A 22,930-nucleotide genomic window follows, 5' to 3' on the forward strand; every position below is an offset into this window, starting at 1 on the left:
TAAAAACAAGGTATGAGCCTAATGTATCCAAACTTTCTAAAACCTTGCAACTCAAACGCTTCCATTGAATTTTCTCAATTGTTTGTTATTGAAGTACAAGTTAGTGTTGTAACTCCTATAGTTGTTACTGAAAGAAAAAAAATTAAGTAATGAAACCATATATATATTATCTACTTTGGTGTGAAAAACACGTATATATGAATTAATATGTTCGTTTGTTTTTAATTAAGTAATTAATTGTGTGAGTACTATTTATAGTTGGCAAGAAAAAATGTGTGGCTCTTTAAAAACTTTAAAATTTGGTAAATTGTAATTTTTGGCTCTTTCGACTCAAAAGGTTGCCGACCCCTGTACTAGTGGATGCTTTTGTGTGACATGAAATTAGCATGTTCGAGATGCCTGACGCCAAGAAAGATGTTGAAGTTATGGGTAGTGAGCTTGACTATGATATGCCGAATACAGTCTATATCTATTGACCTTAGTAATGAGACCATAGTGATGTAATTCTTATCTGGAGACATTTTAATCTTTATAATAATAACTTTAATAAATATTTAACGATAGGATTTCTAGTTTATAGATTACATTGCTATAAGACTATAAGGTCATTACCCACAGTAAAATACAATTGAAAGCAACATTAATACTAATCTATGCCTACGCTGTTTTTTTTTTTTATTTGTGCATAAATTGAAGCAAAAATGCATGCACATTGTTAGCCTTATGAAACTGTTGAGAATCTTTTAGATCTAAATAGCATACATGTAATTTAGACTTACACTAAGTAAAGATATCCGCTTGCACTATCATTTTAACTTTAATATGGACTGTATTGATATTGCTATACGAGTACCTAATTTGGTCTATTATTATTATTGAGTATTGAAATCAGGTAATGAAAACTCATCTCATCTGTCCCTTGACATTTCGTCGTAGGAGGGCTGTGACAGTTCGCGTAACCAAATCCCTCCACTTTCCCTGTCAGCTGCTTGTTCTTAGCAGGATATCAAGAGAGAGGCCAGTCCAGTCTTTTACGTTGTCCAGCCAGTTTGTCTTTGGACGTCCACTTTCTTGGTGCTCCCTCCACTGTACCTTGAAGGATGACTTTGACAGTGTCTTACAATATGACCAAAGCAGCTCAGAGTTTCTCTCTTCACAGTGTTGAGTTTTTCCTTTTAGCCAGCCAGAGTGTTAACATACAAACTTTTGTCTTCTTTTCCTGGTACCTGATACCCATTATTTTTCTGTAGCATCTCAAAAGTTGGAATTCTTTCAGCCACAGCGTTCAGTGTCCAACTTTCACAACCATAATGAGACCACTGGCGAAAATTAGTTTTAATTTTACTGGGAAGCTGATTTTTCTCTTCCAGATTTATCACTGGGTTTTTTTTTGTTTGACCCTAGGTTTTTAAAACAACCTCTTCTAATGTGTGTTCACTCAACTGAAAACTATCGTACTTTCTTTATTAATATGGCATGCTTTTAGATATTAGTATTTTTTTTTTATTAATTAGTGGATTTTTATTAAAGCTTTCAAAAAAAGTGTTGGGGCCTTCACAAACCTAGATCCGGTCCTGATTGAAGTATAAGCGCTTTCTCACTTTCAATCGTTTTGTTGTAGCTATTTTATCAGATTTACGTTTATTTTAAAACTAGCATTCCTTAGTTAAATGAAGGCACCATGGGCAGGGAAAGGTTTGATAATCACAAGATGGGTCAACAGAAAGGCTTAGATTCTCTTTAAAAAATGTATGTCAGTAGTTTGCAAGCAAACTTTGAGGACCTGTACAGAAACTAAGAATTGTACCCAGGGCCGGCACTAACAACTGCGGGACCCTATGCGAAACGGATTGCGCGGGGCCCAGTGTAGGTAGGGATATGGTCAAAATTAAGATTTTGGATTAGAAAATATATTCATCTTTGCAATTAATTTTTATGACATGAATCGCGTACAATTGGCAGTTTGGCACCTCAAAAAATGACAATGTCGTCTATTTTTCAGGAGATTTTAAAAATCTCAGATTTCCAGAAGTCCCTGGAAAATCGGGAGGCCATGGTAACCCTGTTATTAGCCCATTTATAAGTTATAATGGTTTAATTTAATAATTTACACCTATAATTTGCGCGGGGCCTATGAAAGTGCGAGGCCTACTGCGCCTCATAGGCTGCAGTGCCCTAAGGCCGGCCCTGATTATACCTGTCATTGAAAAAAAATTAAAACCTCAGCCGCTACAATGCTTAAAGCAGGTCTTCCGGGTTTGGATAATGTAGAGTTACGAAAAAAAAAAAACTATTCCCAAACAAGGAAGCTTTGTGGTTACAATATACCAACTACTGAAGCTTGACAATACTATTAGAACTATGCTGATTGGTTGAGCGTGAATGTACAGCTGGGCATCCTGAGCAGTCACTGCCAAAGATGTTTTATAAATATGTTAGCTGTAACTTTGTCTGCACGAAATGTAGACTTAATTAATGAATAAAAAACTGTTAAGTCCTATATTTACACATATACACACTCATTTTTAAACTGACATACGGTGTGAGTGTACATAAACTTTTTAAACACTTAATATATATGTATATCTTTTTTAAACAACACTCTATAAATAAATAAATATCTATACCCTATATATTAAAAAGTTGGTCCCGAAGTAAATTTACAAGACCCTGTTATCTAATCCATTAGACGTAATTAGTTTTGTTTTACATTGAAAATGCACTAATTGGGCGACCAGGGACAATCATGTAGAGAACTATTCTTTCGTTGATGTTCAACTAAAATGAAACAAATACAATCTTCAATTGTGTAAGTATTTAAATAGCTCAGAGGCAAAACACGTCGGCATTCCATCATGGAGGCACCAGTTCGAATTCAGATTCAAGCAATTTTTATTTTATAAATTGCTTTTGATAAGGTAGCATACCCCCCCCCCCCCAATAAGTGATTGGACCATAACGTACTGAGCACTAGCTATAAGCATGAAAGTTTAAATTAATAACAAAATATTTCCACAAATGTATCATTGTTAGTCATTAGCCTCGTAGGCCTACATGTCCAGATTCAGTTCAATTCGAAATAATTTCTTCATTCACAATTCTAGTCCGGAATGTCAAAAGCAAATGTGTTCCAACCAAAGCTCGACATCTTGCCAACGGCGTTCACTTTAGAAAACAACTCAAATTCCCGACCCACGAATTGTTGCTACACAGTTTTGAAGTTCATTTATTTCCTCTTCTACAGATACATGGAGCAAGGAATGACATGAGTGTAAAATGTAGCCTGTTTCGTATGATTAGTGCTTGAACTGTGCCAACATCTTTGAAGAGATAAGTAGACCTGAATATTAGTTGGCATCTTTTAAAGCAAGAGAAAGCATAAAAGCTCAATTACTCTAAAGAACAGTGACATTTTAAAAACAGGTTGTAGTTGATGGTTTAAGTTTAGGTGTAAGAAAAAAAAAAGACATAAGCATTTAGTTCTATAAGTCACTTTAATAAAATATAAATAAATAAATAAATAGGCATACAGTATAAGTATCAATCAAATAAATAAATAGGCATACAGTATAAGTATCAATCAAATAAATAAATAGGCATACAGTATAAGTATCAATCAAGGCAAAAAAAAAAATTGCCAATGGTAAATAAAAAAAATTAAGATTTTGTTTTATTTACAAAAACGTTTCGAAAATCACAATTTCCAAAACAGACTGGACAAATGTATCAGCACTTAACTTGTCGAGTTCTCGTGTAGTGGAAGGAATACATACAGGCCAATTTATAAGAGAGGCAATACATAAACTGCAATGAGGTATCGGGTATCATATAAAAGTTGGATTATACATATTTATATAGAACAGTTTGGGAATGTATATCTACTCATCATTATGTTCTAAATATCGGTACCAAAGCAGCTGATTGGAGATTATTTGTCCCCTTTCATATCCAAAACTCTGCTGATAGATATGTGTTCATCACGTGGTTCTGGTTTAAACAGGTTGTGTAAGGCCTGCACAACAACTAATGACGTAGTTCTGGTTTAAACAGGTTGTGTAAGGCCTGCACAACAACTGATGACGTAGTTCTGGTTTAAACAGGTTGTGTAAGGCCTGCACAACAACTAATGACGTAGTTCTGGTTTAAACAGGTTGTGTAAGGCCTGCACAACAACTGATGACGTAGTTCTGGTTTAAACAGGTTGTGTAAGGCCTGCACAACAACTAATGACGTAGTTCTGGTTTAAACAGGTTGTGTAAGGCCTGCACAACAACTGATGACGTAGTTCTGGTTTAAACAGGTTGTGTAAGGCCTGCACAACAACTAATGACGTAGTTCTGGTTTAAACAGGTTGTGTAAGGCCTGCACAACAACTGATGACGTAGTTCTGGTTTAAACAGGTTGTGTAAGGCCTGCACAACAACTGATGACGTAGTTCTGGTTTAAACAGGTTGTGTAAGGCTTGCACAACAACTAATGACGTAGTTCTGGTTTAAACAGGTTGTGTAAGGCCTGCACAACAACTAATGACGTAGTTCTGGCTTAAACAGGTTGTGTAAGGCCTGCACAACAACTAATGACTTAGTTCTGGTTTAAACAGGTTGGGTAAGGCCTGCACAACAACTAATGACGTAGTTCTGGTTTAAACAGGTTGGGTAAGGCCTGCACAACAACTAATGACGTAGTTTGACAGTTTTGCTGGAGAGGGGTCAACTTATATTTCAAGAAATATTTAACTCACTCATTACAAACGATTAATAGGATGTAAATTAATTTAAGATACGGTTTTGGCACACTTATAGTGTCCTGTGGCCCCGTGTTTTTTTTTTCTTGATATGCCTTCACGTGCACCTGCTTAAGCTAGATGCCTAGTAGCCAAGGTTTTTACACTCACTACATCTCTTAATGTCTCTCCATCCATCCCAGTGGCGTTACAGCCCTTGAAGGGCTCTGGTCTGCTTCAGCACATCTTTCCATTGAGATATCTCTTGAGCTTTTAGCCTCCATGCCCGAACTGCCGCTGCATCGTCAATCCATCGTATTCGTGGTCTGCCTTTGAGTCGCCTGCCATTTGTTTTTTGCCTGTATACAACTTTGCTCCTCTGTTCTATGATATTCTTTCAAGGTAACCTGTCCTGCAAAGTCTGTTTTTTTTTTCCGTCACTATAGGTGACTCTCAGGTTTAGTGCGTGTCCTCCACTCAGTTTCATCTTATAAAGCACCATAGAGTTTTCTAAGTATTTTCCGTTCCCAGGTATTTAGCAGATTGTCACCCACCAGGGCTTAAAGCCGGGAACTTCAGATCGACACTTTAACTCTATACAATGCACCCGACTTTACATGAGCTACGAATGTAACAATAGAATATTATAAAGGATAAGCAGTGTGCTCATCGTGCTTGGAACCACTTTTTACAAAGCTTATATCAACTCACTGTCTACTAAAAAGTTTGAACACGTTATTTCTCCCACACTCATTCTCGGATCAAGTTGAAACCTAAAAAAAAACATTTGAATCATTTTATTTCGTTTGATATCGTTGAAGAGAAATAGCTTCTCCATTATTGAAAGATAAAGTTGTAAATGCAGAGTTCTTCTTAGAAGAGCTTATTTTTTCAAGTATTTTTTTTTTCGTTGTTAAGAAAATCAAGTTTGTCTCATGATTTTTCTATTGACGCTTCTAGATCTAGAGTTTTAATAAGTTGTTTCATTCCAAAAGGAAGCATCGCTTTGGCTCCAGGCCTAGGTTTCTCTATCACTCTAAAGAGAGTTTCTTCACCGGCACTTTCCAAAAGATGTCTCTCGTGCTCCCAGCTAAACAGAGCCGCGTCAGTTGTTATCAAAAATGGGTTTATCTCTATCACCCACACCTGTGAGCCTGTAAAACAAAACAACACATTAGAACAGTTTCTAAACGGATACAAAAGATATTCAATACCATTGCTAGAAATTACCGCAGTTTTGAGAGAAAAATGAGAAATGAAAATTTGTGTTCAGATTTCAGTTTCCGGTAAAATTGGACTATCTTTTAAATCATTACAGAAAAAAAAAAAGGATGGGGGTGCAAACTAACGTTTCAGGTGTTAATATGGTCACAATCACATTGTGCATTTCAAATAGTATTTTATGTTAAACAATAATAAAACTTTACTAAGTTAATTAAGAATTGTAATCAAAGGCGCCCTAATGATATTGTTTGTCATTTAATAGTAACAATTCTCATTTGTTATGATTTTGTTTGTCATTCAATAGTATATATAAACAATTCTCATGTTAATTTTGTTATGATTTTGTTTGTCATTCAATAGTAACAATTCTCATGTTAATTTTGTTATGATTTTGCTTGTCATTCAATAGTAACGATTCTCATTAATTTTGTTATGATTTTGTTTGTCATTCAATAGTAACAATTCTCATATTAATTTTGTTAGGACTTTGCTTGTCATTCAATTATAACAATTCTCATATTAATTTTGTAAAAACAGTTTTACTTTGTATTTGTTATATAAGTAATCCCCATCCCGGATAAGGTTGTGGGCTTTGGCGACAAACTGGTTGGCTTATTTATTTCTGTAAGATGGCTTCCTGTAGTCGAAATTAAAGATTCTGTCTAGAAATTCCTCATAACATTTCAGTCTAAGAAAAATATAATTTTCAGACGCTAAAAAACAAAAAAGGGGGTATGTGTAGATAAGACAAGATTCGGATATCCGAGTGTTTATTGCCTGAAAGGGACATAGTACTATTTCTTATTGATATGTGTTCACAACTATAATTCCGGTATTTAGATTTTTTTTTTCGTAAGCCTAATTATACAAGCACAAATCAATTGTCAATGACGTTGACGCTGTTGTTGAAGGTACTTTTGTGTATTTTACCAGTTCATTAAGACATATGTCAGAGTGACGGAAAATTATGACGATTTGTAATATTTATCAAATTGTGCAAAAGATGGTTCGCACTAACTTGACTAAGTCTGAATGTAAAATTTATATTATATTCCTAAAATATCACTCACTAATTCATTCATTCATTTATGTATGTATCAAGAGATCTCAACTGTCGAACAGATTCGCATGAAATTGAAAAGAAGAAGGACATGTTTGCGTGGCCGTGTCTAAAGCTAGTCTTTTATCAAATTTAAAAATGTTAAATATTATAGGCTCAATAAGAATTAATCTATCTACGAATCTACGAGAATTGTTGACCTCAAGTAATTCTTCATTAGTTTGAGACGCGAGAAGCTTCTTTCACCAGATTCCAAGATTACGGGATAATGCCGTTTTTCTTTTCGCGCGTAGTATAATTTATATAATCATTTATACACCTAGAATTAGCGCGGGTCCTATGAAAAGTGCGGGCCCACTGCGGTCGCATGGGTTTCAGTGGCCTAAGGCCGGCCCTGCAAAATAGCGGCGAATGCTACGCCGGTCGACTAGTTTTTTTTTTAATTAGATAACTTAATTAACATTACAAGGAGCGGGTTGCGGCTGACAACGGCATGAATTATTAGTGAGCCCTTTCCAGAGACAAAGAAATTGTTTCACGGCCGCTCGTTCTTTTTCATCAATATTGTAACGGTAGGACTCAGGATATCTTGAGCTATCTTTTGAATTGAAATTTTAAGAAACTCTTCTAGACCTAAGGAAGTGGCCTACTATACAATTTGGATAGTTCTTGACTAACGATGTGTACCTAATTCAATGTTTTTATTGTATTGAGATCTCGTCAAAAGGCAGTATACATTTGTTGATTATTTTGAAATCAATAAGGGAGGAAATAGCGTTCTAGCTGCCTAATTTTGAATTCATTCAAGTTGTCCGTCTATAGACACTACTCTTTTCCTAGACACAGTGAGCTGTTTTACCTTGTTAATGTTTAAGGGCTGAGCCGAAGGCTCTTCGAGCCCTAAGTTTGAAAAAAAACCTGCTTGGACGCCAAACAGTAAAAAAAAAAAAAAAACCTGTGTGAACACACAGTTCTGTTTGGGAGAGACCATAGACAATGCCTATGTAAAGCATTGCTGTTGACCGATGCATTTGGCCCCCAACGCGTGGGCTAGACACGGCCGAAGGCCGAGAATACACCGGGATCTTCTGCCATTTTCCTTCAATGTACCAAGCTAACTGTGCGGGACCCGCCATTTATGTAACGGTCCCTTTGAGGAACAGCGCATGGATTGGTGACAGGTTTGTGGGGACTTTATTACAACCCCGCCCGTGCAATGGGTGGACTCTCGTCTACCCGTGGGCATCCCCACGGGAGTCTTGTGCTGTTACCCATTTAGCCTAGCCACTTCCTCTAATGGCCGTTTCCACGAGAGCCTCAAAATGTGCACATGCGCAGGACCAGTTTTAGACTTAGCTTTGTGATATATTGGGGCAAATAGGATTTTCGGATAGAGGATTAAAATGATATGCAATTTAGAACTACTAGTATACATTGATAGTGAAATAATAAATCTTTAACTTAATATAACTGAAGAAGTCCCCCCCCCCCCCAGCTCTAAGCTATTTGATTTGATTTGATTTTGGGCACATCGGCACAGTTTAGGCAAATTCGTGCCTGCAGTCCCTTAAGGACTACTCTCTCTCTCTAAACAACAAGGGCCAAATTCTATACAGTCATATAATTAAAATCAAGGTCTAATCACAGTTAAAATAGTAAAGGTAGTAAAAATGTAATTATTTGGTAAAAATCTAATGTAAATAGAAAATGTTCAAAAATCAGATCTTCGGATCTTCCCGGATAACGCCCAGTACCTTCCCAGGGTCGACATTATCAAATAGTGTTTTTAAGTTAGTGGCTCTAAAATATTTCTCCCTGACATCCTGGTATCTGGGGCAGTCAACGAGGATATGTTCCACGGTGAGGCGAGAGTCACAAAGTGGGGGCTCGTCTCTCTTCAGCACAAAAGAGTGCGTGATGTAGGTGTGGCCAATCCTAAGTCTGGACATGGTCGTGCTACCACGCCTTGTCAGACCCTTAGATGTGGGCCGCCACCTGACATCCGCCACAATCTGCCTGAGTTTATTGTGAGTCTCAGCCTCCCATCGGTTCTGCCACTCTCGATAGGTGGCAGAGGCAATACTTTGTCTCAGGTCCGAGTAGGGAATTTGGGTTCCTGACACAAAATGATTTAGGGCTCTCTTTGTTTCTCTGTCTGCGGCTTCGTTTCCCTCAATGCCAACATGGGAGGGGACCCAGATGAAAGTGACATCCCTATGGTCGGCTGTTATTTGGTCCAACAGCTTCAGGCTCTTATCTACCAATGGGATGTCAGTCTTCATCCGCCCCAAAGCTTGCAATGCAGATTTGGAGTCGGAGCAGATTATAAATTTTCTCCTTTCTGATGCTTTAACGGCCATAAGTGCAAGCGATATTGCATGCAATTCGGCCGTAAAGATGGAGCAGCCATCGGGGAGTCTACGGGAGATTGTTTTGTTCCGAAAGGAGCAGGCACACGCGACCTTTCCATCCATTTTGGACCCGTCTGTGTAGATGGTGCCACAATCTCCGTAGCTCTCCTGCAGTTCCCTAAAGTGGACTTGTAGTATGCTTGGGTCTGTATTTTCTTTTTTGAAATTAAGGAGGGATAAATTTAATTTGGGTTTATTCATTAGCCAAGGAGGATTCTGAGGGGTTTCTATTTTACGCGTCATGCATATTAACCAATGACTTAAATTCTACCAAGTCACTGATTTTCCTGGCTAGCTCAGGCAACCCATTCCATGCTCTAATAGCACTAGGGAAGAAGAAGTATTTTTACAAATTTGTCCTAGCATATGGGATGAGGAATGTGCCTTTATCTTTGTGTCTTTCAGAGTATTTTATTAAATTTTGTTTTGTATTTAAAGATTATGGTTCAGTGTTTTATATATAATTGCTACTTTACTTTTGTGTCTTCTGTCCTGAAGGCTTTCTAAATTTAGTATATATATATATATATATATATATATTTAAAAAAAAAATTTCTTTCAAGTTTTTACAATGTAGAAGACTTCCTTTAATTTTTTAAAATGTAGATTTATTTTATTTTTTTTTTTTTACTTGGTCATTATAAACACTAAATGCATGAGACATACAAGGCACATCATGTAAAATAGTAAGACAAATAATTGTAACCATTTTACAAATAATCAAACTAACAAATACACTTTAATAGTGTGTTTTTTTTCAGGATCCATGGTATATTTAAAAGTATGAACAGCAATACAATTTTTGTTTATAATGAGCTCTGTAAAATAATAAAAAATGACTATAATGTTATTTAATTTAGATATTAAATTAAAACTTCTTCAAAATGCAATGTATCGCAGCTGTGGGTTAAATATAATCAGATATATATATCACATACATTTGAAAATGATGTTTTTTAGTGAATAAAAAGTAAATCTTTTTGATGCTTTTACATTTTATACTTTGAAAGTAGTGCAGAGTATTCAAGCATTGTTAATTCACTCAACCAAAATGGTCATCAGGTTAACCTTGCCAAGCTATGTTTTAATAATTTAAATAATTGCGCTTTCAAAAAGATTTCATATTGAAGAGACAGCTTGATGTATTGTATGTGTTATACCATTATGTTGTGTACTTACCATTATCACAAACTCCAAAATCAATGATATAGTTTGAAACGAAATGTTCTAGTTTAGGAGCAATAAATTGCAGAAAAAAATTCTGAATGAGTTTCAGGTAGAAATTTCTCTCATTCTTTAGTCTCTCTGAGAAAATCAAATAATTGTATTGCGACAAAGCAGTTAGTCTTTGGTTGTAAACAAATCCTCTAAACTCCATGTCCACATCAAAATTCACAAATTTTCTAATTATAAAATTTTCTCTAAACCGCTCTGGTACAGCCAGAGCTAACAGCATATCTTGATAAACTCTTTCACTTCTTAAACAAGCATCTAGAACTTCGTGAAGATGACATTCGCAGAGATTCAAAATTTGCTTGCAGTAAACACTTTATTTGAGTGTTTTCATTGAAGCGATCAGAAGGATTCGCTTTCATCAAATGTTGCATATAGATAGTTTTGAACTGGCTCTGAACCATAGGTGCATCTTTTGGGCTACGGCTAGATAATTTGACAAAGACAAAGCCACCTTCTTGCTCAATAAATTGGTCCATTTTGTCTTGGAGTCTTTCTGATAAATTGGAAATAACATGCTGTTCTTCTTTAGATAAATAGTTTTGCCAACTGGTATAAGCGATTACCTCTGGTTCTAGTGACGCTCATAGATTTTAACAAATAATTTTGCTTCTTCACTTGATATATGTAAAAATGTGCTAGAAAAGCTGTGTTCTTTAATCAATTCAAACCAAGTCTCAATGTTAACATCTAGAACATTATTTTGGTATTCATCTATTTCTTCTTGTTTCATGAAACCTCCTAATTTTGGACTAGAATAATCTTTGATTGGTTCAGAATTTTTTTTCAGTTGAATAGCTTTAAGCTGTTCTGCAAAACTTGCCATTTTAATTCTATTTATTTGATGAAGCACTTTGATATAAAATCTGAAATGTAAAATGTATGTATCATAATTTTAATTAACTTAAAATTATCATATAAATTAAATACGTTCCTTCAAAGAAAATAATTTCATCCCACATGAATCAATGTGTTGTGCATGTTATTTAGAGATGGAAACTCATTTGGAGGTGCGATGGCTGAGTGATAAGCACTTGGCTTCCAAACCAGGGGTCCTGGATTCGAATCCTGATGAAGACTAGGATTTTTAATTTCAGGACCTAAAGAACGCATTTGAGTCCACCTGACATTAGTAGGTGGGATAGTTGTGCTGGCCACAAGACACCCTTGTTAACTGTGGGCCACAGAAACAGATGACCTATTTACATCATCTGCCCTATTGATTGCAAGGTCTGAAAGGGAACACTAAACTCTCTTAAGTTGTTGGTTTTCCTGGCTGATTCAGGCAACCCATTTCATATGGTAGGGGCTTTGGCATACTAGGGAAGATAGAGCATATATAATAATATAAAGTAGGGGCATTCTAATTGATTAGTCTTTTATGAATAAGAATAAATATTAGTAAAAGTGACATGTAAAATAATACAAATAATATAAATCTAGATCTGTTGATGGGGCTAGACTTCATAGGATCAGTATTATGTATTATTATAAGGTTGTAATTTAGTTTAGATATTTACACTCAGTACAGTATCTAACGTATAATTACAACCTAATAAATAATAGGTCTACTTAGCCAAGTCAAAGAAAATTGACTGTCTAAAACAAGATCTATCTAGAATTCAAAACTCTAGATCTATAATTTTTTTTTTCACAACATGTGATTGTGATGTCACATACTCTGTAAAGATAGAAAATTGGAATATTCCTTAAAATAATTAAATCTTAAATGTCATCATAACTAGAGTTAAGAGTACTCTAGAACAGTGGCGTCACTAGGGGGGTGTGGTCCGCACCGGGTGACACCCATTAGGGGGGTGACACCCAAGTAAAAAAAATGCACTTTGTGAATAACTGAAAATTTAAAAAAATAAACGACAGTGGCTAACTATTGGAACATGCTATTCACAATTAATAAAAAGATCTACATACTTTGTTTTTTTAGTTCAGCTAAACATATTTTAACTGTTTATTTCTATCAAAAGATTTAAAATGCTATATCATACTTAATATATCAACGAAAACGTGAAACCTTACTTTCAGATGTATACCAGCTGTATGTATGTGTAGGAACACTGCTTCGATTAAAAACAAAAAAAGCTTTAATCAAATCTATTGACTTTGTAACTAGCACTGTAATATCAGGCTGCCAACCAATAGTCACTTTTTAACAAACGACGACATTCTTCAGGCATTAAATTTTATTGAAATCTCACATGTAATCACTGTAAATTTTGTAGAATTGCATAGTAAATAATTGGCCATTATGATTTCTGAGGATAATGTCATTTAATTTTTCTGTAAAAGAAGCTCTAGCCAAGATGAAAGATATGTTACAATGTGTCAGTCGAAGGATATACTTAAATATTTTAGGGAATTTTTCTTCTTCACTAGTGCCAAGAATGGTTCTGATACTTCCTAATGGGGACGATTTAGTCACTTAATAGCAAAAAAACTGTATTCTTTTGTTGTCGACTATTTTTAACTGATTGTATAGAAATAAAATATAAATTTGTGACAATTTAATGTGTAGTTGAAATAAAGCCTGAAATAGGAATATTAAAAGACGTATGAAGAACAATAACATCTGGCTACAAATACTATTGACAAGCAAATCATTGCTGTGATTGATGTAAAGAAGAAAAACAATAGAAAGATATATTGCACGGACTGTTTCAATAAAAGCAAAATATTTTATATTTGCGACTATATTATCAATGAGTCTTTATTGAATAAAGAATTTCCATGAGATGATGAAAAACTTATGTAGATAAAACCCAAAGCTGAAAATACATATCTATAATGTTAAAAAGTTAAAAAATGTTTTAGCAAACAACGTAAAAGATATAATATTAGAGTCAGAATGACTGTACTCACCTTTGTATTTTTTTAGACAACACACCTGACATAGCACACCTAACATAGCACACACTGATCAGATTCAGAAGTTCTATGATTTTAAGGGAGACAAAAAAGCTGATGAGATCAACTTAGTATCTTAAAATGTCTAGAAAAGGTTGAGCTTGAATTAATTTTTGAAGTTTAAAGATATAAAAATGCACATTCAATGTCTGAAACCATGGAGGAGAACCAACAAAAAAGGCATTTAATAGAAGTGTATAACATTTACTCGACCTGTAAAATCTACATTCGTTTTCAGAAATTAGCTTTTGGCTGAGCATTTTTTTATACGATTGAAATACTTTTTCGTTCTGAAATTATTGCCTGCAAGAGGCGAATATTAATATCATTTATTTTACCTATCTTTCTTTCTTTTTTTTTTGGGGTGGGAGATGTACTTCTTCTTCTTCTTGCCAGCTTTATTGCTGCTGAGCTGTGAGCTCTTTTGCAGACTGTGCCAAGGAAAAAAAGAGTGCTGTTTTCTTCAGTTGTACTAAAAGGTTGAAGATACACAAGGCCTATCTTTAAACTATTGACAAAGTGGTGACTAACTAAACCTTTTCTTTAACAAAAGCATAACACATTAGCTCTAAGTATTATAAAAAAGGTTCTTCTAAATGAAAAAAAGCACTGTGATTCAGAAGAAAATAAAAATTAAAACAAGAAGAAAATGCCAATCTAGTAATACTAGATACTGGACTCACTATTTATGAAGAGAAAAAGAGATTCATTATTATGTGCATTGATCGTTTTTTTAACTCTGAGCTTCAACTTTTACTTGAAGCAATCATTGATGTAGCAGATAAATATGGAGCAATCCAACTGAAAAAATTTTTTAGTTCAACAATCAATGAAATATTGGCGCATATGATAATTTTTCAAAAGGCAACATTCCATCAGAAATACCATGACTGAGAAGGGATCTAAAGATAACAAAAGTTATTCTTGAAAAAAATTTAAGATGACAGTGCATGATTCATGCCACTAAGACTAAGACCTTAGAACATATCTCTAAATCATTTAACAAAGCCTTCAACCATTTCTTACCATCTGCTTATCTATGGCATCATGTGAAAAAGGATTTTTAAAATCAAAATTAAGAACTTTTGAGACAGAGTAACATACGACATTTTCACAAAGGGGAATTTTATTAAAAAGGAGATCGTCAAAGACATTAACTTTGATCAAGTTAATAAGTTTTCAAGTTGGAAATCCAGAAAAAAAAAATGTAATCTACTTATAGTTGCATTGTTGTAAAATTGAACAATAGGATAATGGCAACGTCTTCGATTCCAAAGATCAAGGATGCGTGCAGAGTTTCACATGACTACAAAAACCCAGTAAACTATAGATAAATTGTAATAAACAACTGAATTTTAAAATTTCATAGACACTCATTTTAAAGTTGTTGAACAATCAAATAATGTAGGTAATTATAAACTATATATATGTATAACAGCGCAACAAACAAAAAAATTGTAAAAAAATTTAAGGGGGGCCGGGGGGTGACACCCTGAGCTGACGCACCGGGTGACACCCCTCCTAGTGATACCACTGCTCTAAAATCATCTAGATTAATCTATATTGTAGTCTAATGATCTACATTACATATATAGGCCTATAGATCTAGAATATTCTAGAATCTAGATATCTACCTTGGTCTAGTATGGATGTCATGATGATAAATAATATTAGAATCTATGATAACTATGTCTAGATCTAATATTGATCTAGTAAAGTATTCTAAAGTAACGTCATGACTAGTCATGATAATCTAGACTCTAGAGAGTAGGTAGGCCCTACAGTACTAGTTACGTTACTAGTACTAGACTAGACTATATGTGACTATAATTACAGTTTACTAGATCTACTCTGACTACCGTCACTAGTCTGACTATAGAGTATACTAAGATAATACTAGTAATTATAGTAGTATTAAGTATAGTATACGAACGGATAAGTATACTATTATTACTAGACTATATTTAATATAATAAGTATAAGTATAGAAAACGAGCTCTTTTAATTTTAATATCGAAGTGCCTATCCCCAACCAGTTGGGAATAGGCTTCAACCCTATTCCCAACCGGATGGATGGGTCAAATAAGGTCAAACCCTATTTACAGTCAGTTGACTTCCGGTCTATCCCCAGTATAGACTTCCTGCCAATCCCCCCTGTTGACCGGAAGTGTTGCTATATAAAAGGCCAGCGTAAACGTGACCATGGCATTTTATATAGTAATCAATTATCCTCTGGTCACTTTCACTATCATTTATTTTAAAAAAAACATGGAAGGAAAATCATTCACAAATTTTACTGAATTCAAGGAATTTATCAAGAAGCATGAAGAGGAACAGCATGTTTTGTTTGTTACTAGTGGTTCTAAAAAGGTATGTTGTTGATTTTACTTTTACAATTCAATATAGTATAATATAGACTGTAATACTACTATAATAGATCGTTAGATTCTTATTTATTTCATTTAAGCTTAGCTTTTTATTTCTTTTCATTTATTTTATTTTGTGCTGGTTAGTGTTACTAGTGTAGTACGTTTTTGTTTCTTTTTTTAAAGTAATGTCTGTTCTGTATTATTATAAGATAATAGATAAAATAATAAATAATAATTACATGTAAAGTAGCTTGTAATTTTGAATGAAAATAACGTAGTCCTAGTTGGAAATAAATATAGAGAGATTTATTTTAAACTTTCTCCATTTATTAAAAAGAAACTTTTATTAATTTCTTTATACACAAAGAAGTTAAGTTTAGAATGTTATATATTTTTTTCCGTTTACAGCTGTTAAATTTAATTACACTTAAAAAAAGAGAATGAATTTTCCCTACACACAATTTATAAGTGCTAAATTTTATTATTTTTTTAGCTTATCAATGGACATCCAGCAAAAGAATCCATACAGTATGAGTGGCTAAAATTAGTATGCAAACAAGGGAGAGCCACAAAACCAACATCGAGTAAAGGCATCCGGCCAAATCAAAGGTATTTATTTCAATATTTCTTAACAATGGAAAAAATATTGTGGTATTACAGAAGATGTGTAGTTGGGGTATAGTGGCCAAGTGTTGAGTGAAGTGCTGTCCACCCTAGTTAACCATCGGCCATAGAAATAGATGCCCTATACAACATCTGCCTTATTAGATCCCAAAGTCTGAAAGGGGTAATTTACTTTTATTTACAATGCAATAGTTGATACTAAAGATACAGTAGCCAGTTTTATAATAGTATTCAGTGCAATTGTATTATTGAAACACCCCTCCCCCCTTTCTCAAATCAAAATAATAAGTAGAGTGATGAAAAATAAATATGTATAATATTGTTATTATATTTTTTTTTGTAGGTCATGGAAACATGATTGTGGTGCAGTGATACGTGCTGTGATAAGGCATTCAGATGTTACTGGCTACCAGTTTGTCATCACAAAGGCAATATTGTCACATGAGAATCACCCCACAGATCATTTGGTAAGTTATTAAAAAGCATATTTACTCCTAACAATTATCTCTCATGAATTTTCAACTGTCAATATCAATTTCCAATAGCTATATATATACAATTTATAATTTTCAGACTGCACTTGTGTATCCTGAAAATAGAAGAATAAAGCCTGATGAAACCGTGGATCTGATGGTTGGCACCAAAATACCGCAGTCAGAATTGCGACAAATCATCTCGCAGAAACAGAACAAATGTGTTCTTGGAAAGGATGTGGAAAACTACAGGAGAAAACTGAAAGACCCCTGCACTGACAGTGAAGGAGTAGAGAAAATTCTAAATAGTATAAAGGTTGGTGGTGGAATGGTGAAGTATGGTGTGACACCAGAAAATGAATTTTTGTATTTGGCATACATGACCAAGGAAATGATAGGTTCACTTAAAGCCAACAAAACCATATTGATAATAGATTGCACTTATAAAGTCAATGAGTATTTATTTCCATTGTTGAATGTTATGTGTATTGATGCCAATGGTAATGGTGTACCTGTGTTGCATGCTTTTGTAAGGAATGAGAGTGTTGAAATTTTGTCTGAATGTTTGAGTGTATTACATGATGTGTGTGTGGAGCCTCAAATTTTTTTTGTAGATAAAGATTTTAGTGAAATAGGTGCTATCAAACAATGTTTTCCTCAATCTTTAATTCGCCTATGTTCATTTCACACAATGACAGCAGTAAAAAAGTATTTAAATACAAATGTCTCAAAGGAATTATCCAATAAAATTTTTGATCTATTTAAAGAACAATCTTATACATTGAGTGAAGAAGCATTTGAGTTGTTAAAAGTTGACATCATTTCAGCATGTCCCAGTGTTGAAAGCTACTTTCAAAATAATTGGTGGTCAATTTCTGACATGTGGGCAGCATGTAGAAATACAGATGTTGCATCTCTACATATCACAACTACAAATCATGTAGAATCCTATCATTCAAGGATAAAAAAGCACCTAGATAGCCACACAACACTCTCAGTATGTGTAACTAAGCTACTTTTGTTTGATTCAGATCTATCTAAAATAAAATCAGCACAACACCACATTCACAAAATAACTAAACATTATTCTACACTACCAGACACACATTTGCTTACTTTGTACAAGAATATATTAACACCATTTGGAGCAGAGTTAGTGGGCCATCAGATTTCTTTATTTAAAAGATGTAACTACAACATAGTTCAAAATGATACTGACACATCATTTTTTTCTATTTCTAATACTTGTAATTCTAATGATACCAATTCATATGTGGTTAGCATGGATTCTTGCAATTGTATTTTCTTCACTAAATTTTTATTGCCTTGCAGACATATTCTTTCTTTGAGACATAAACTTTCTTTAGAAATGGTTTTTCTTCCTGATGGGTGCCATTTCCAAAATAAATCATTTAGGGATGAAGAATTTGAGGACATATCATCTATCTCAACTAATGTAATTTATCCAACCATTAGTGCAAAGACAGCAGAAGGGCGATTTAAAATTGTTAAGGACCTGACAAATGAACTAAACTGTCTGTATCAGAATATGGGGGAACAACATTTTTTAGTAAAGCTTGAACAGTTAAAGACATTTATTTATCATATCAGGGCCAATAAGGAATTTGTTATTACTAATGTGTCTGAGGCCTTGGCTGAAACAAATATTAGTTTGAATGGTGGGTGTGTTGATGCAGAGTTTCTTCCAATTGCCTCAACTTCTCAGGCCTTGGCTGAAACAAATATTAGTTTGAATGGTGGGTGTGTTGATGAAGAGTTTCTTCCAATTGCCTCAACTTCTCAGGCCTTGGCTGAAACAAATGTTAGTTTGAATGGTGAGTGTGTTGGTGAAGAGTTTGTTCCAATTAATCGTGCTCAACCCTTTGTGGTTCATAATAGTGAAAACAATCTGTCTGGTAGTGATATTGTTGACTCATCTAAAGTTACAACTGATACATTTAGTAATGTAATGTTGAAAAAAGTAAAAACTAAAGGAAGACCTAATAATAAACAACACTTCACAAAGAAAAAAAGACTAGGTTTCCCTTACAGCTCGGTTAGTAAAAAACTTAAAACTGTTAGCAGTACTGAAAAAGAAGTTGTAGGTAATGTTAAATGTTCCAGTGCAAATGATGTGAATGTTTTTGTTGATAACCATGTTGAATGTTTAGAAAACAAACGTAATGGTGATGAATGTGCTGAATGTGGACTGGAAGAGGTTTCAAAAGAGAATTGTATAGATGGGAAGTTGATGAACTGGATTGGTTGTATGGTGTGTGATAGGTGGTTTCATGAGTTCTGTTTATCAAGTAATATTTCTGTAGATTCATTTATTTGTAAATTTTGCAATTAAAATGTTAGAAGTGTTTTAATACATATTAACATTTAAGTCTATTTGTTAATTTAACTTTCACTTCATAAGACCTATCTTGAGCATTAAAAGTGTAACATAATTCTACCTTTAATATATAAATGTACTATTGTATCAGTAATACTACCATTCAATAATGTGCTATTTACTCACCATATATTTGTTATAATGCACTTTTTTTATCAAACACATATTAAATTGCTTACATAAGTTTATATATTAAATATTGACTTTGATATTGTTTAGCTGAGTATATGTGTAATATATTTTTAGCTGTAACAATTAAATGTAATTTTGTAGATATTTTTTCTATTATTTTACCAGTTTTATTTATCAATTCATTTTGATGCATATTACATTGTTTACATGTATACTTATATACTGACTGAAAATGTTATGTATTATTATATGTTATATATTTCTAGCAGTGATAGTCGAACATAAAATTTCTTCTATTACTTGCTTTAATAAATTATGTCATACATATGACCAAAAAAACAAAAAAAGTCTTTGTTGATTGTGTTGTGCTATTCATGTAGGAGAATTAAGGGATGCACTTTTTAAGTGTCTTAAATTCTCTACATCATTACAGAATGTTACTATTATTAGGCTTAACCACAGATGATGATATCAACCCTTTTTTCTTGTGGGATGGTTACTATAACTGAACATGTCTTTTTTTTGTGGTGGGTGGAGGGGCTGTAAGAGAAAATTTTAAGCATTATAATTTATTGATATAAAAAAAACAACATAAATGACATAGAAAAATGTAAATTAACAAAGTAATGTGTATGTTTTCTATTTTATAATATTTCAAACCTAGAAATCATACAAGTATATTACTGACATCAAATGAGAGAGAAATATTTATTTATTGAAATGGTGCTAAGATTGGTTGGACAATGATCATAGGTATAGAACATGATCCATTGATTCTTATTGTGGTACTATCTTTCAAAGATATCCACTACTTCCGCCACAACTTGGCCTTAGATTATAACATCCTGTGTAGGTATATCCTACCCACCTGCCTCCCTTATTTCACCTTAGTGAGAACAATAAAGTTTGATATCCCCACCCTACATTGAATAGAATCAACATAAATGAAAAAACTCTCAGCTTTACAATATACCTAGCATTTTACTATGTGTTTACACATATGGTTACATTTCTCCTCACAGCTACACATGTTATTGCTTTGCAACAAACTTTAAACCCACCCTCACCCCAATTATATTTTTTTCTCTGCCTTGTTTTGATACCTCCTCTTTTTTATTATAGCCATCCTCAGTGCACTAAACTTTATAATGAAGATGGGAGAGAAAACATTGAAAACACATGTCAAACATATCAAGAAGCAGTATATAGGCCTATAAAAAATATGTTGAATTGAGTGCTTAAAGTCAAAGCCAAGTCAAAAAATATATTTAATTGGAGATAATGTGACCAAGAATGAAATGAAAACAAAAACAGTGAATTAATATATTTTATTTATTTTATAGCTATTACAAATATTCAGCTCAAAGATTTAACAACACTATGACCTAACAATTATATAATAAAATAACCTATAAAGTATACATTGTTCCTTTAATTACATTAGGGAAAAATTAATCTAAGTTTAATAAATTGTAAAGATTTATCAATATCAAACCTATTCTATTATCTTCTTTTAAATCAATCACTTAAAAAAAAAAAAACCATTTAACTATAGGATTTGACCTAAACACAGTCGACTGGGAATAAGGTTTTGACCTAATTTGACCCTGTTGACTGTGAATAGGGTTTTGACCTTATTTGACCCATCCATCCGGTTGGGAATAGGGTTGAAGCCTATTCACAACTGGTTGGGAATAGGGTCCGCCTTTTAATATTTTATCTAGTCTAGATCTAGATATGTGATTATAAAATAATATTTAAATCTAGTAGGAAGGGTCAAGTTAAATTAATTAAAAGATTTAGATTTTTAATAGGCTACTAATAGATCTAAAATCTAGATCTAGATTTAGATCTACATCTAGACTCTAGTTAATCTAATCAGTGTAGCTGTGATTACTGTGAATGTGATAGAAAAGAATACGAACTCGTTTTAGTTGCTGGGTAATCTGACCCTTGACCTTTTATGCTGTGCGAATTTATTACACGAAGTCGCTATTTAAACATTCAATACCCGATGCCTGAATAGTCGATTACAGATCCACATACCATCCTTTTCCAATTACTGGCAATGAATAACCCCAAAAGTTTTTAAAGAAAACGGTGATTTTGTTTCGACAAACACTATGTGAGTTTAAAAAAAATTAGACCTATCATTTCGAACAAGAAGTGCTTATTAATTATAGTGTGAGGTTAGGCCTATATTTATAGATAGGATAGAATTGTGTTTTGAGTACGTATGCCCTAGTTATAAGGGCTGATATAGGCTAGACTATTAGCTCGCCAAGTTCTCAACCCAATAAAAAGTGCATTTTTTAAGTTTGATAATTATAGGGCCTATCCTGTGTGTACCCAACTCTAGTGGGTACCTGACATAAAAGAAATTAAGCGGCTTGATGGATTGCGTGATCTGAAAAGTGAAGTTTATATTTTTACTTTATTTTCTACTTTTATGATTCACAGAATAATTAAGATTCCAATTTCTTTGCCTGTTACACCTATAGATACTATAGAGATAGTAGATAGATAGTAGATAGTGGCTTGCTCGTGTGGGTTAGATTTATAGGCATACTAAGCCCGGCGAAACTGCTCTATTAATTAACAGGGCAGATACCTCATGGCGAAACAAAACCGGAAGATTCGGACAGATGTAGCTTGTCAGCCTAGTAAGGCGATTCATGAAGGAGAGGGGGTCTCTGACTTCAAACCTCTGCTGCCTTGCGGTAAGGCTTTGAATCAGAGGCAGCCTCGATGAAAAATCAGGAGTGAAGCCTCTTAGGCGTTGGAAGTATCGACTTGTAATCCCTCCAGCAGCTTTTGCGACTGAGCTGGTGCCAAATGTAGTACAAATTTAAGCGTTCCCTTGGATCGCATCAGCAAAGTCGAGAGAGGGCTACCCATGATTCCTTTATCTAAGGTCCATACACTCCTTTGATCGCCCCTTAAAGTCAGTTTAACTCTCTTGATAAAGTTAGTTATTAAATTAAAATATTATTTTCTTCACAAAAGATACTTTTCTCTATTTGTCTCTCTCTCTCTCTCTCTCTGTGTGTGTGTAAGAGAGTGAGTGATAGGGAAAGAGCGAGAGAGAGTAAACATTTTGTTAGCTGTATCGCGTGTCAAGATCTCGAGACATGATTTATTTACTTGTGGATAGAAAAGTGGTTTTGAGAAACAACAATGAATGTCCATTAAGAAATTTCCATACATAGCAAAAAACAAAAATAGTTGGAGTATATAGTTGGAGTATAAAACTTTTATTTCGAAAGAAGGAATTCTTTCATATCTTCACCCAAACAATGGAACAGGAGTTTGAATCATCAGTCTTGTGTATAACATTATTATTAGACCTACATATGGCACG

At 33.9% G+C, this 22,930-nt stretch overlaps 2 protein-coding genes across 2 annotated transcripts; one reads left to right on the forward strand and one right to left on the reverse strand.

The window, feature by feature from the left end:
* Positions 1 to 3,475: 3,475 nt before the first annotated feature.
* On the reverse strand, positions 3,476 to 15,448 carry LOC106078331 (uncharacterized). Its single transcript, XM_013239184.2, is given in 6 exon segments — positions 3,476 to 5,877; positions 10,598 to 10,920; positions 10,922 to 11,237; positions 11,240 to 11,517; positions 13,529 to 13,601; positions 15,208 to 15,448. Coding segments are annotated over 6 exon segments (1,233 nt in total). The 5' UTR covers positions 15,230 to 15,448; the 3' UTR covers positions 3,476 to 5,656.
* A 154-nt stretch (positions 15,449 to 15,602) lies between these two features.
* On the forward strand, positions 15,603 to 19,904 carry LOC129926257 (uncharacterized). The gene is made up of 4 exons (XM_056029045.1): positions 15,603 to 15,943; positions 16,436 to 16,551; positions 16,910 to 17,033; positions 17,140 to 19,904. The coding sequence occupies exons 1-4, from the start codon at positions 15,776 to 15,778 to the stop codon at positions 19,390 to 19,392; spliced, it is 2,661 nt and encodes an 886-aa protein (XP_055885020.1). The 5' UTR covers positions 15,603 to 15,775; the 3' UTR covers positions 19,393 to 19,904.
* Positions 19,905 to 22,930: the final 3,026 nt, after the last annotated feature.

Source organism: Biomphalaria glabrata, chromosome 1 (genome assembly GCF_947242115.1).
Source record: "Biomphalaria glabrata chromosome 1, xgBioGlab47.1, whole genome shotgun sequence".
NCBI lineage: Eukaryota > Metazoa > Mollusca > Gastropoda > Planorbidae > Biomphalaria > Biomphalaria glabrata.